At 32.9% G+C, this 16,623-nt stretch overlaps 2 protein-coding genes across 2 annotated transcripts in view; both read right to left on the bottom strand.

Moving 5' to 3' along the window:
* LOC130443929 (neuropeptide CCHamide-1 receptor) overlaps positions 1-16,623 on the bottom strand; it is a 123,724-nt gene that overhangs the window by 72,978 nt on the left and 34,123 nt on the right. The window lies entirely within an intron of this gene.
* Positions 9,580-10,324, bottom strand: LOC130444396 (uncharacterized). Its single transcript, XM_056779499.1, has 2 exons — positions 9,975-10,324; positions 9,580-9,823 (listed from the first exon to the last, which is right to left on the bottom strand). The coding sequence occupies exons 1-2, from the start codon at positions 10,322-10,324 to the stop codon at positions 9,580-9,582; spliced, it is 594 nt and encodes a 197-aa protein (XP_056635477.1).

Below are 16,623 nucleotides of genomic sequence, written 5' to 3'. Positions count from 1 at the left end.
ATGTATGGCAAAGGGCAAATCTGCTCCGAAAAGGTAAAGACGATTTTATCAGCCAAGAAAGTGAGGCAGTTATTTTGGCATAGTCATAGGATTGTGTTCATCCATTACCTTAAAAGAAAATAAAAAAAGAAGAGTAATACGCATGAATTTTATTTTCATCATCAGTACTCACATTCTCACCCTTGCCTCACCTTTACCACAGCTAAAATTCACGAATCGTACTTAAAGCTAGCTCGAGATTCTTTCATTAGACGAAGACGTTATCGTATGAGTATTTTGATAAAAAAGAAGTGAACTTTCAAAAGCTTAAAACATCGCGTGACTAAGTGTAAAGAAGATATGTTGGAAAATAAAAAAAAAATATTGAAACGAATTAATTTATACATATGCTGCGATATCACTTCATACCCACAAATTCGAAGAGAACTGCAAGACGTACATAGAGAATATTTGGAATGGTAATCATGGATAATGTGAGGTACGATTATATTCAAGAAAGAGTCAATTATCAAACATTGTTTAAATAATTGCACAAGTAAATGAAAGGAACAGGTTTCTTTGTAATTAAGAGGTTCGCTTAATTGAGGCAACGTTCATGAAAAATCGGAACAAGTCCGGCACCGTTAATAAGAACAGATTAAATCTGAGCATGTTCGTGCTTCCGACAGTTGTCTGTGTCATGATATCAGGCGCCCGTCGAGTAGACAGAATGAATAACCGATACAAGTTCAAGGTTCAAGAGAGAATTTTTTTCATTACGCTGCCTACGAAAGCGGATAATGAAACTACGTTTACCGAATTTCAACATTAACTTCCGAATAAAATTTCAATAAGATGTTCATAGTAGTTTAAACGAAATCACAAAATGTGTACATATATTTCTCTTCAACGCCCTTTATCTTGAATACGGATGGTGTTATGAAAATTTTTCTCGGTGCATACCTGAATCATTATTCATTTATCCTTAAGACGGAAACAATTTTTTTAAACACCCCGAAGACGGAAAATAATAAGTAATATTTTTCCTACGACCTTGATGAACCTTTTTTGCATAATATACTTTATTTTGTAGTGAAATGACAGAAAATAAATCCAATTTACTTTGCGTCAATCACAAGTGTTTCGAAATAATAGATAAACAAAATATTTGTACGTATTTCTTCTGTTTATTATGAATGCAAAAATATGATCATACTTGTTTGTATGCAATTTCTCCTAAACACTTCAATGTCACCAACTCATTTTTCCAATAATACACTGAAAATTTCAGTTATTCAAAATTCAATTAATATTCTTGTTAATAAAAATTTCATAAATTCTGAGATCTCGTTTTAACAAATTAGATTTTTCATTTAAATATCTAAAACTTCCATTGAATGTATGCTCTTTTTATATGTCTTTTTTTGAACAGTTATTTATCACATACAGCTGGACACTTTCTCAACTTTTCTTTTATAAGAGATTCTTCTTCATTGGAAGAAATTATAATTGAAATGGACCAATTAGAGAGAAAGAGACTCATAATGTAATGACTAGTGAATTTTTCAAAATTTAATTTACTTTCAATTTCACTATAGTGTCCCAGTGATATCACAAAATTACTAAAACGGAGCCGTCAAATGAAGCCAATTAAAAATCTACTGTATAATTGATATCACATTCTAAAAATTGTGATATTACGATTTTGACACTATGACGTTTATATTAAGAACGAGTAGTCTTTCCTCTAACACGTATACTGCCAAAACATGCATTATTCAATAAAGTTGTTGAAGTAGCCCTATCGATACATCCCCAAAGTAATAGTAGGCCTTTGACATTTTTAAGTGATAATTTAATCAAGGCCTTTTTTTTGAGAGACTGTTCTTTCGATGTTATCTACGTGGCATCTGATAATCATCAGTATAAAATTGGTAGATCGATTAGAAGGTTCAAAGACGGTATCACAACATCCCCTGCATGTTCCAGAGACCATGAACTTTTTATATATATTTTATTATATATGATATGATATTTGGCAGAACAAGATTGCGTTTCTAACTACTTGGCAAATCGAGATAGACATCTCTATCGGCGCCCTTTACGATTTCTATCGCATAATAATTCACGTAATGAATACTGTAAATGTGAATAATTATACAGCTTTTTTATTTAGTAGGTTTGTACAGACGTACATTGACCGTTGAAGTTGGCGGTTGGCGCAATAGATCATGTATATTGCATTATCTTTTTGCATATTGCATAATCTTTTTTCGAGAGGTAAATGGTGCGTGGGCGGGGGGCGCCTAGCGTAGTTGGATAGTTGCACTCAAGGAGTTTTAATAGCCATGAGTCACTTTGACAGAAAGCGTCGCGCTTTTTGTGTTCGCATATTTTACGAGAACGGTCGTTCATACATCTTGACAACACGACTATTTCGTTCAAAATGTGGATTAAGACACACTAATAATTCTGCTAGTGCAAATTTAATTGAAATATGGGTCCCACCTTCAAACCACTAGTAAAAGGTCGTCTAAGAACGTCTAAGTCCACAAACAATATTGAAAGGGTGAAGGACTCAGTACGAGAAAATACGCATGTGTCTACTCGGAAGCGATCGGCGGCTTTGAACTAGTCGAGGCGAAGTTTACAGCGAATTTGGAAGTTGAATAATAAACTGCATATAGCTCCAGTTAAAATAGAAATAAAAAGATACCGACTTTGGAGCATGGTTGGCATTTGTTAAGAAATGCTTAGTCGACTTTTCACTTTTGTCAACGCCCTTTTTTCAGATGAGGCTCACTTTCATTTAAATGGGTTAGTAAACCGGGGAAATTGTCTTTATTGGAGCGAAAAATCCAAAAATGAAACATCAAAAACCACTACATAGTTCGAAAGTAACGGTATGGGCAGCAATCTCAAGCGAAGGAATTATTGGCCCTTTCTTCTTTGAAGATTCACGAGGACGAAACATCGACCGCTATGTTGCGATGTTAGAAGTAATATCTCTTGGCCCCCACGTAGCCCTGACTTGATACTTCTTGTTTTTTTTTATGGAGACACCTCAAACATAAAATCTACATGAATAATCCGAGGGATATCAGTCAGTTGAAGGAAAATATCCAGCCAGGAAGTGGCAGCAATCACTCCAGATTTATTGACAAGAGTTTTCACAAATCTGCGTTCGAGTTTAGAGGAGTGCCGTCTTCGAGAGGGCCGTCATTCAGTTGATGCTATTTTTAAAAAATAAACTTCATTTAATTACCACCTAATCTTCTCTTTCAAAAATACCTTATGTAATTATTTTTTTAACCTATACTATAGCGTCACCCTGTATTTCAATACTCATACGCTAAAATGTGAAAAAACAATTTTATTTGAAAATAACTCTGCGAATGTGAGAGACATAAAAAAGTTGTCCCACTGTTTTTGGCAGGAAAATGAATTCTCTACAAAAAGGTTGATTAGCATTTTTTCGAATTTCGCTTGGTAATGAAATTGAAAAAAATTAATGAATATTTATTACATTTAAATACTCATATCTTATGAACTATGCAAAACACAGACTTATTGTAAATAGTTTGATTTTGCAAATAAAAGTTCTTTTTAATTTTTTAAGTATCTGAGGTGGGAAACAAAAAAGGGAGTAATCAGTATTGAAAAACACCAATACATATTATTATAGTTGAAGATTTATGAAAAGCTCGAATTACATGAAAAATACATATTTTATATATTTTTTTGACACATTTCTGTTAAGTATGCTGTCAAGTTTGTTGTTAGTGTTGTATCCCTTCTAGTTTTCTTAAATATTTACTCAAGTTAATTAATATTCATAATACTTCTCAGTCTACAATATGACGTTCATTTCATCGGAATTATCGATCAGTAGTTGGAATCTTATATTTTCCCTAAAACTTCTTATTCCTTTACCTGCTGGTCCTCTCTTAGCCAGATGTAACTACATTTTTAAGTTGTGAAGGAGGATGAAAGAAGCTTCTTGTTTTCCATGGCTTGGAAGGTTATTTATCACAATAATAGGTACTTTACATATATCTGTGAAAGAGTTTTAGTGTCGAATCCCGAAATATGTTCATAAATATTGAAGTGGATTATATGTATTAAAGGGTTAGTCATTTTCCAACAAATGAAAAATATATTTTTTCTGAAATTAATAATTTAATTGCTATATGTACTAATAATTACCATACATTCAATTTTGTTATACGTATCAAATTAAAAATTAAAAATAGACTAGCATTTCATTAACAATTGAAAATTTGCGACACACAGAATATGATTTTTATTTTTTTGAATTTTTACGTAAGTCATGTTTCCATAAAGCATAAACACTTCTGTATCTCCATTAAAATTAATGCCTGCTCAAGATGAATTTCTTGCAATGCTTTTCGATATCTGGGAACTCGAGTCCACAAACGAACACGCCGTCAATCAAAAAACCGTCCATACTCGTCAATGGACGATAACGACATACCAATTCACATGTCAATTGCCATGCCAATCTGCTAATGAATTTCTGCTAATGGAAGTCGTGAACATATGTTGCCAGTCTGTCAGTTTAAAGCCATCTCGATTTGTACAGTGTTGAATAACATTTTATAACAAACATATAATTTTTTCAAAAAGCTCTGTATATAAAACAATATGTCGTCATTTAATTATTTTTTGTACAGGGTGCGGCAGCATAACTTCCTTTTTTAAAAAGTTCGCCATTTAGTCGGTAGATGTCGTAACGGAGTGCTAGTGGTCTCGTTCGAGAGGGGGGACTATAAAGTTTTGTCCCGGCACAGTTCAGTCGCCATCATGCGTTGGAACAGTGAGGAGCGTGCGTTTGCCGTTGAGGTTTACTTTTCGAGCGGATGTTCTGTGATCGCAACCCAGCGCGCCTTTCGGAATCGCTTTAATTTAGCCCCCTTGGCCCCTGTCCCGGACCGGAAATCAATTGTTACGTGGATCACTACGTTCAGACAAACTGCAAGTATGACAAGACGAAGAACTGGAGTCCCTCGGCCCATTAGATCACCGGAGAACATTGAGTTAGTTAGAACTTCAGTGTTGCGATCACCACGGCGTTCTGCGCGCAAACATGCGTCTGCCCTTGGACTTTCCGATCGTTCTGTGAGGAGAATACTTCATGATGATCTTCATTTTCATCCATACAAGATGGCAATTGTGTAGGAACTTTCTGAACGTGACTTCAATTCTCGGAGGAACGCGTGTGAGGTTTTTCTGGAAGTCGTTCCTGAGGACGCTATTGTTTTTTTTAGTGATGAAGCCCATTTTCATTTGTGTGGATCCGTAAACAAACAAAACATGCGCTACTGGGCTGATACCAATCCTCGACAATTGCATCAACGGCCTTTGCATTCACCTAAAGTCACAGTGTGGTGTGCAATTTACTCACGTGGAATTATTGGTCCCTGGTTCTTTGAGGAAAATGAAGTCACAGTGACAGTGAATTCGCACCGGTATGTAAACATGTTACAGGAATTTTTTTTCCCACGGCTAGATGAGTTGGACTTAGGGGACACTTGGTTCCAACAAGACGGAGCAACGGCACACACTTCAAGAACATCGATGGCTGTTTTGAGGGAACACTTCCCAGAGCGCCTTATCTCAATTAGGGGCGATTTGGAGTGGCCAGCCCGCTCTCCCGATTTGACCCCTTGTGATTATTTCCTATGGGGTTTTTTGAAATCCCGTGTGTATGTGAACCGTCCAAGGACCCTACAAGATTTGAAGACGAACATCCAGGAAGAAATTGCCAACATAACGCCTGCTATGCTGGCAAGAGTCATGACAAACGCCAGAAATCGGTTTACGCAGTATATGGAGAATGGGGGACGTCACCTAACTGATTTGATCTTCAAAACTCAGTAAAACAAAACTTTATGTATGTGCCTGTATTATAAAAAACGAATAAAAATTTTCTGATTCATACAATAAGTTTTATTAACTTTTGAAAAAAGGAAGTTATGCTGCCGCACCCTGTATATGTATACAAGCTGGACCTAAACTGGAATTACTCATTTTTACTATAAGCATTAAGAAATTTGACATAAACTTGACTCGTTTATGAACAAAAAATGTCACCAAAACTTTAATCCTAACTGTAATATTAAACTAAATTTTCATAGTGGGATTGTGGCAAAAATAACCACGAAAGTCTACTGACTCTAATATATTTCTGAGCTTTGGGGCTTAATTTTGACTAAATTCCACTAAGAAACCGCTCATAATCATGCTGGCATATATATAAAGGTGTATTGCAACCGTGGCAGTCAGCTACGTCGAAAAAAATTAGATTTTTGATCACTATCACTAAGGGATATCATACCTTCAGTATGTTAATCATTTCACCCGTATCAACCACTTTGGGAGATAGTGAAAATAATTAGAGCACAATTGGCAATGATTTAAACGGATTTAGTGAAAACAAAGTTTAATTAAAAACATTACCTCTCAATGTTATCTGTGTAATTATACGTTTGACTTGTTTAGAATTTTAATTGTCCGATTTAGTCCGCTAGAATGGGCCGTGTAGTAGATATACAGAAACAATTGACGGTTTTACATATTTAATTCACAATTAATCAGTAGCACAGATGAAATAGTCGACTTACCACAAATAGTGGGGACCCTTGTTCCAGTATATGGTATTATTAAGTAGAACTAAAAATCATTGAATACTTAGAATACATAGAATTTAATGGTAACCTATTTTATGATTATTTAAAATCAACTCTCGTACCGAAACAATACTTCAGCTATAATTACTATCTAGCTAATCTATTAACTAATGGAAAGCTCTTGATTGTAGAATTGTTGATATAAATTTTGATTTCACTTAGACCACACAATCCAAGTTCGACTAAGAAGAGATAAAAGGAAGAGAATTAGCCTAGTGTTTTCTTTAAACTAAGTAATTTTTATGATATGGATTAATAACAAGTGCTAATGACTAAGCGGTCGTAGCTATTAATAACAACTTGTTTCAAATTTGAAAACTTATCAACTAAGAAACACATAAACTAATCAGATTATCAAGGGATCCTCAATATATAGTCCAGACAAAACTAAACAAATAAATAGAAAGTTAAATTTATTACATAAATTCATTACTCGAGAAGATTAACTGATAAAGCAATGATAAAACGTCAAGTTTTTGTTTAATTAATCATTTTAAAAGACATTTTCGTCAATCCTTATGTTTAACTTTGCCTTTGACCGCATCTGTGAATACCTAAGAACGTATTTTATTTATTTATGTTATATATTTTACAAAGAAAATGCATGTTTAAGTTGTTTCGGATCAAATTAAAGTTTTATTGGAAGGGTCAAGTTGTATGGTTCAAAAGGCAGCAGAGAATACTTTCTTTACTGAGCTACGTACTTTGGAATAATTTATTTAGAATATATGATATATAAAAGATAACCTACAAATGAGAATCTAACAAAAAATACATATATTTTTGTTCCTATGAGTTTTATCATAAGTATAATCAATTATTGGGACAACCTACAGGGGCCGAGACAAGAAAAGACTCTCAACTCACAATATAAGTAAGAACTATCTAAGAATACTAACAGGAGTTCTATCGGGGCACTGTCATCTCAACAAACACCTGAAGACGCTAGGTCTAGCAGATAATGCCGCATGCAGATATTGTTGCACAGTGGACGAAACCTCTATCCACATTCTCTCGAATTGTGAAACACTTGAAACTTCAGAGTACTACACCTTGGAGTGCTTTGGACTAGATGACGAATATTAAAGCCATCCCACATTCTAGACATTTTAAAAGGTGTGGGATTGATGGACCAAATGTGAACAGCAGATTATCCAGTGTCACAGTAAGAAAGGGGGACACAATAGATCCTTTAGTTTGCAGTGTATATGAGACCCCAAATCCATACATAAATACATAAGTATAATCGGTTTTGAACATATGATTTTATAGGTGAAGTTGGAAAATTAATCTCAGATATTGGAACTGACTATACAGAATGGATTACTGCCTTACAATAATTAATCAATGACATTGGGAAAATATTAGGTGTTAAGCGTATTAACATTATCGTATTAATTTCTAGTTCATTATTAAGTCAGTTCCAATGTCCTTGGACTTTTTATCGTCACTTGGCAAAACTTTAAGATTTACTTATGTGCTTGAATCTCGTACGTCTAACTGCTGGTTAATAACCGATGAGGTGGTTAGCTCATTCTCAATCCTCAGTTCTTCATTATTTCTATAGCTCCTGTCACATTTCACTTCTGTTTAAGTGGAACAATTGATTAGTAATGAAGGTAGAAGTCCTATATTTGTTTAGCATAACTTCTTTGATGCCAGGTGTTCCCATCCATTCAGATTGTTTTGCTAGCATACTACTCAAACATGTAAAAGCTAAATATTTAGCTACATCAAGATCGGTTCTAGGCCTACTAAACACACTGTTTACTCTACCACTCACAATTACACTGTCTACGTGCGTTTACTTTCAATGTCTGAAGACTATAACTTGGTTATCAGAACGCGCGTGTGTTATTGTGAAGATGGTATGTAGCCCTTTCCTCAAGCAAGAAAAATTTATTTATTTTGAAGAGTTTCCGCAGAAGCCTGCTCCAGCCAAGTTATTCAATCGTCTCCATAACATTAGTCTTATAACACAAGGGAAAAGGACGACAAATTAACACAACATAACATAAACAATACTTTTTAAAAGAGGTGTCGTTGTTATTCTATAGTGTCATTTGGAACGTCACTAGTGGGTTTATATTGACCCAAACAATATCATATAAGGATATCGATATCTTGCACAACTGAATTTTATCAAAATTCAATGTATATTTTTCTAGTAGTTCTACATATTGTGAATCCTACATTAATTCCAAATAAAATACGAAAGCAATGTGCTGAATAGTAAGCACAAAAATTAATTGTGGGATATAAATAATTTATTGAATCTCTAAATCAATTCTATAATAATAATTGAATTTTCGTGATAAAACAAGAATTGATAAATTGCAGTTATAGCAAATAAGTTTGAGAGATGAATCAGCAGTAAATGTTAATTGTGCAGACGAGTTCCTGTTAAATTTCCACTTTAAATCTTTCCGCTCCTCTGATTTACCACATAATGGCATTTTGGAATATTTATAAATCTCGTGTGTATCTAACCCGCGCTTTAACATCGTTTTTATTACCGTAAACTCTGGAGCTAACATTTAAACTACCAATTTGTATCTGTTAGCTTGGCTTGGGGCTATAATTAGTTTTTCTACATTTTCATACGAAAAGGTAGCTTTAAAGGAAACGTTTGGGCACAGTTAGTGTGAGTGGTTCTGAGGAATTCAAAGTTCTTGAGGTTTATATAAAATTATACTTACTTTTTTTAATTTAACTTTATTTGAATCATAGAATTATTGTCTATCCTTGAATGTCTTTTCAAAATATAACTATACCATACTGATTAAACTTTTTAATTAACGGCAAAAACAATAATAGTTTTTTACTTCTCAAAACGATAAAGATTAGAAATTCTTCTTCTTCTTCTACTTTTTGAATATCTGTCAATCTGTTAATTCTGAAGCTGCCTCTGCATCTTTTCCTGAGAGGTGGATTGCCAACTATCTTTCCACCTTTTAGGTGGTCTACCGGGAGGCCTTGAGCCGGGCGGGTTGTTTTCTAGTACTATTCTCGCGAGTCTGTTCTCTTCCATCCGTCTTACATGGTTGTACCACTGCCTCTTACGTTGTCTTCCCCATCTCACAATGTCTTGTATCCCGTATTGCTCTTTGACATCTGGATTTCTTACTCTGTCTCTTCTTGTTTACCACATTATTGATCTCAGTGTTTTCATCTCGGCCACCCTCAGTATTTGTTTCGTCTTGTTGGTGTCCTCGCGGACTTCCGTGCCGTACGTTATGATGGGTCTGATACAAGTCTTGTAGATTCTAGTTTTGCTATATTTACGCATGTACGGGTTGGACCAGATTATCTCGTAGGCATCGTGATAGTGCGGATGTTTTGTTAATCTGGCTTCTTAGGTCTTTAACTGGGTCGTGGGTACTTGATATGCCGTCTATGCCTAGATATCTGAAATGCATAATTCGTTCTATGGGATTGTCCTCCACCACAAGCTTACATCTGAGCGGATCCTTAGCGATTGTCATACATTTGGTTTTGCTGATAGAAATGTTCATATTGAGTTGGCGGCTTACCAAGAAGAACTGGAAGAGTTGTCTCTGTAGGTCGTTTTCTGATTCGGCGATGATTGCTGCATCATCGGCGTAACACACCAAACCAACTCTTGTGTTGCTCATTCTGTATCTGAGGCTGAGACATGTTACTTTGTTTATAATTTTATCCATGAGGAGATTGAACAAAAAGGGACTTAGACTGTCACCCTGTCTAATTCCTCCCGTTGTTGGGATATTTTCAAGGAATTGATCTCCTACCTTGACCTTTGTTACGTTATTGTTATTTAGGTTATGGATTATCTTCATTATGTTTGCTGGTGTCTTATTTTCCATCAATATATGCAAAATGTCTCCCAATCGGACCCTATCAAACGCCTTTGTTAGGTCAATGAAGCAGATATACGCTGGCATATTGTACTCTGTAGCCTTTTCTTTTATTTATTTTATTATGAACACTGCGTCTGTTATTGACCGTCCCTTTGTAAAGCCCTGTTGTTCTTCAGCATTCTTAATTTGTGTTTCCCGTTTGTCCTTGAGAATACTGGTGAAAATTTAGTAAAAAATAGTAAAAAACTAGTGGCTAATTGAATTTCAGATAAATTTATTCTTTAATGTGTAGTCTCCAAAAAAAATCAATTTTTGTCGTTTTGAACTTCTTATAATTGTGCTCCAATGTTTCTCAACGAAGTTAGTTGAAGAGATTAGTTTTTCGTACCATATGGCACATACGTACAACGAAACTCATTAAGAAAAATTGTTTGCACGAATATTAACAAAGGTACGCAACAAGACTCAAAATTGTATTTGCAGTTGAATTGAAAACAGTATAATTGGGACAGAGGAAAATTTAAGACAAAATTATCAATTGAGGATGACTCATATATCTATAATTATGATGCTGAAACCAATTTTCAAAGTATACACAGACAACTTCGAGATCAATCACCACCCATAAAATTCGAGATGCAACCTATAACAGGAAAGATTTTAGTAATCATATCTTGGGTTGATTATCAGCTGAAAGAAGCTACTGTCGCAGGTGCTTACTATGCCAATTTAGATCCATAACTACGTTAGAGAGAATTTTGGGGAGTCCACTTACATCAGATTAACGCACCCAGTCACAGGTTCGGTTACATAAGACAATGATTTTGAAATAACAGATATGTACAGTGTGGTCAAAATTTTAATCCAAAACCTTTATTTCGTCACTTTTTAATTAGCACCAACATTTCTCAATTTTGTTTGAACATAAATTTCATTTAATAAAATATTTATTATTTTCGAACGAAAACAATTGATGATGTTCATTTGTACATTTGCAATTTTTGACCCTCACTGCATAATTCTCAAACGTATTTGTAAAATAATATAATTCCCTGGCTTTCTAAAATATCCAGTGAAGTTCCTTTAATTAAATGATAAAAATGAAAACGTTAAGCAAAGAGGGCTAGGCTATTAAGAATGGAAATTGAATAAACTGTCTTATTTCGTTTTGTTCCAGTTTTATGTTGTGAATAATAAAAATATCAAACCGAATAATCTCCTCACTTGAATGCATATTTAATATGCAAATGAAAATGTGTATGAATTATCACACTATGAGAGTATTATTTAAAACACGTGAGGTGACTAATCACTTAAAACAATATTAGTATTGATAGAAAATAAACTTTGTTTGAACTCTAAGCAATGAACCAAACTGAAAAATTTTTCAAAAGTTTAGGAGATACAGTTTCAACGTTTAGTGAAAATTGAGGCAAATATTTTTTTGATCAAAAATATTTGCCTCGATTTTTAGTTAGTTACTTAGTCAGCTACATGATCCACTGCAGGAATAATCTTGATGTAGAAAATCTTTCTCAAATGTACTTATGCTCATCTAGCAGAATTCGAAATTTCAATGATCTAATTCTTCTTTTTCTAGAGGTTTCATCAAAAATGTCAAATTTGATCTACTGTTTGATTTTTTAGAAACGTGATTGTCAAATATGGATATATGTATCGTTATTTTTCATACGTCGCATCATCTAATATTGTGACTTAAATGTATACGCCTTGTCGAAATCACTTCAAAGTATAACAAAAATACACTCTCAGAAAAGAAAACTTTTGTAATTCTTTAATTCTCTATTTAAACGCGTATCTTGAACCATGTATTAAACTTAAGTTGTATTCCAAATGTAAGTACCAAAAAAATACCATAAAATCCCCAAATTTGTTTATTTATAATAGTTTCTCTCTTCAAAAAGTAGCGTTATTTTTGTACTTAAAGCTGTCCCAAAGCTAATCACTATAATTTTAAGTCGTTTTCTGACTTCTCAGTAACTTCAAAACGCGGTGCTATCGCAACACATATTGTTGGTCGCAATCGCTTATTCAGAAGCCGTAACTATGATTAATTCATAATTTATCGTGTCTAATGAATATGATCATTGGGAATTCAAAGGTATTGTCAACAATAATAGGGAAATCGAAATACTTCAATAAAGTTATATCTCATTCAAAAATTATACAATTTCGAAGCGGTTACAAATACCAAGAAAAAGAAATTACTTTGAATGAATTAAGTATTATAAGAAAAGTACGATTCGAGTTAATGAGACTACATTTTCCACTAAAAGTATTTCAAACAGACAAAATATCTTAAATGTATCTTTGTTTTCAAAGAGAATTCCCTAATGAGCAAAAAAAATGTAAATACGAAGATAAAATCTATTTGTTGAGTAAAAAATGACACAGACGAAGAGATATTCTTTGATGATACCCTTTAAAAGTTAATGAGTGTATAGCTATCAAGTTTTTGTCAGTATATTATTTTTTCACAAGATTCAACTTTGAAATACATAGTTATTGTTTTTATCTAATCTAATCTAATGTATCTTCAAATTCATCTCAATTCTATTGAATACATCTTGTATAATATTATGAGAGCTGCAATTTTCTTCTAACTTATTTACTTTTCTTTCCTTCCTAGATAAAACCTAGAAAGGTTAACCGATTGGAATGCTATTCATGAAATTCTAGCTTGTATAAAAAATTCATTCAATAGTTATCTGAACCAATCAAATATAAATTCAAAACAACTATTCAACAATATCTAGTTATTCAGTTTAAAAATTTGATTCAATATACTTCAAAATAAGTCATGCAGGTAATTTCAATGAAATCAAAATAACGATGTAGGTTACGGATCATATCATATATAATTGAATTTAAAATTTGTGGGATGCTCTCTGATTCTGAACAGAGTTATATTGGTGTTTTTTGTTTTTATACCTCGCCACTATGTTTGATATATTTATAGGAAAATAATAGTACCTCATCAAAACAATATGTTTTCATTTACAATTGCAGAGCTCTAAATGCAGTGATGAACACAATATCTATTTAACAATATTCCCTTATATTTTATAATCAACTAAATTGGTATAAGTGAATAAATAAAAAAATAATTACCTCCCTACCAGACTGTTTTATTTGAATATGATAATATATGTAAAATGCTCTCTATTTGTAGACCATCGGATTGTTTTTCTGAAATCCTAAATTTCAATGAGAATACCATGAATGAAGATTAATGGTTTTGCACAAACTATCGCCTAGACTCGCAGGTAAATCATCAATACAAGGACCAATTTTCTGAAGCTAGTTAACTAGACTCAGTGAAGAGGAAGTAGCTGAGGACAAACAATTTATATTTGAATCACTATTGTTAAAATTAGAAATAGATGAGGTAATATATCCTGAATGGAAATCACGATTGAAACCAGAGGTTTTAACTTACAGAGCTGTTCGATTTGCTAGGAGTTGTATTATTGGTATTTAGGTAGGTCTAGAATTTTTGAGGATCATTTACTTATCTATTATTGATATAGCTGTTGTTCCACATTTTTTATTTAAGTAGTTATAATGACCATGACTTTATAATTGTTTCTGGTATTCTTAAAATTTTTTCACAGCGATTGTTAAACCGTAGATAGTATTTTTGAAGAAACTGAGAATTGTTTTGGGAATACTTGGACCTCACTATAAAACTATTTGCAAGACATTTGGGCAAAACTAAATTAACTCAAAATTGTTATTGTTTTTGGAATTGTACATGAAAGTGAGCTTCTCAATAATGCTTTGAAGTAAACTGTTAATTATAAAATTCATCTGAATTGAAATTTACTTAATATTACATTTCAATCTTCACCTAATCCATTGATAATACGAGGCTATTATAATGTACGTGTAACTTTAAATCTTGTTTACCATTGAATGTAACAGACAAAGCAAATTACCCCTTTGCATATTCATGGTTGACCCTAGTTAAGGAATACTAACCAAACATCAGAATTTCGCAACGTTACAATTAAACAGTCTAATGTTTGATATCCTAAGAATTTGAATAAATTTATTCACTCACAACTTTTTAAAATTTTGATAACTCATTTCGCTAATGAGTTTTGGTAGCTGGTCTGCGGTTTATGTAGGTTTATGAAAGTTTTTTTGTTATGATAGAAACTTTTTTGTGCCTACCAATATTTCAAACATAAAGTTGCACCTCTCTCTTTATACAAAAGTTACACGGAATCAACATTATTAATTTAGCAAAATGACATGTATAAATAAACTTTGTTTCACAGAGGATTCGTGTTAGAAATTAAATATTTCAAAACATTACCAAGTACACCTGATAGGGCGCGATAAAAGTTTCGACAGATGTGGATATATGACATTATAAGAGGGTGGTATCGATTAAATAAATATAGCTGAGAAAAAACAAAAAAAACACGGGTTCATGGCATACGAAACTAAAATCGAGCGCCTAACACTTACAAAATTGAGTAAGTAAGTAAGATTCCATATTTGGGCAAAGCAAATTGGTCCAATTTTGAGCAACTGGAATTAATTTCTAAGTCTACCCAAATTCTGTTTAACGTAAAATTCAAAATTTGAATACTGTTCTCAAACAATACAGTTGCTTCAATTGAAGAAATGAACCTGAGGAAACGATATGGTGTCATCTTCAAAACTATTACAATAAACACAGACAGTCTGGTCTGTCTGTGTTTAGAAGTTAATGATTTTCTATTGTATAAAAGATTTTTGAATTGAATCCTTTAATAAGTTTTACTCCATTCAAATCCTTTTTATCTTGTTGATATAAAGTTTTGAAATTACTTCGAATTTCGTGAAACTCAAGATACTTCTAAGGTTCATTTCAACCTAATTAGAGAACAATTGTGTTTTGGGGGCACATGGTACCTTGGTGAACAATTGAAGTTCTTGCTTAAATAGAAACGTATAATCTCTTTGGTGTAGATACTGAGAGAATACTGGATTCAAAGAGACAAACAATTTAAATTTGATGAATAAGGAATGCGTTGCGAGTTAAGTCCATTTAAAAAGTTGAAATGCACAAGGTATTGATAATTAACATGAAAATAGAAGTCGTTTGTTTTGTTGAGTCAACAATTCATTCATTGAACTGATAGCCTAACATGCAAAATTATTTAGTTAATATGAATATTCATAATATAAATGATCTCAAATGTAAGACTGACCGTTTAGAGATATAGCTGAAAATTATTATTTCTGTTAACACGGTAAGTGTTTTATTGATATGACTTTGGACTACCTACACTCATATTGACGTACCTTTTCGAAATATTTATTATTAAAATGTAGGATCAAATATGGAATGTCAATAGAAGAAATTATCTGTTTTTGAATCGTTAACAACCGATTTGGTTAGTATGTGCTTACGAATACTAGCAGGGTTGTAATGTCAGTATACAAGTTTACTAAACATTTTGTATTCATGTTTTTTACCTTGATTGAGTAGTTGCATTATTAAAAATGTTGGTAGATAAGAATTTTGCGTATGGAAAACATGACAGGAAAAGTCTTTCTTATTAGAAATAAAATACATTAACGCATGGTGCAGAAATGTCATTCGCCAAGTTAGATGAAACAAGGGAGGGGTAAAGTTAAATATGTAAACGTAAAAAGGAAAGCGGATGGTAATACCTCGTATAGGTAGGGTTTCGCAATCTTACCACATTATGTGCTGAATTTCGATTGACCAATTATATCATCTGAAACGTCAGAAATTGGTCATAAAAGGTCAGTTGGTGTTATCACTTGGTCAGCGTTGTTTATTGAGAAATACATTTTTTCGAGGTCATTGAGAAATAAAAAACGTATATGCGATCGAAAAGCTTTAATTTAATATTAAAAATAAGTGAAAAAGTCGTCGCACTCGTGAGTAATCAGTATTAATAAAACTTTATAAAAGGAAGTTTCTGTGGAAAATAAAACAAGAAAAATATCAATAATTTCTCATACTTAATAATTCTGACGTTATTGTATCTTCACAATTCTCATACTCATTGGTTTATGAAATAATAAATCACCTCAAATGACATAAATTA

This window comes from Diorhabda sublineata, chromosome 5 (assembly GCF_026230105.1).
Source record: "Diorhabda sublineata isolate icDioSubl1.1 chromosome 5, icDioSubl1.1, whole genome shotgun sequence".
In the NCBI taxonomy this organism is placed as follows: Eukaryota; Metazoa; Arthropoda; class Insecta; order Coleoptera; family Chrysomelidae; genus Diorhabda; species Diorhabda sublineata.
Note: the sequence above shows the minus strand (reverse complement) of the source record. Positions and strands in the feature narration are given on the sequence as shown.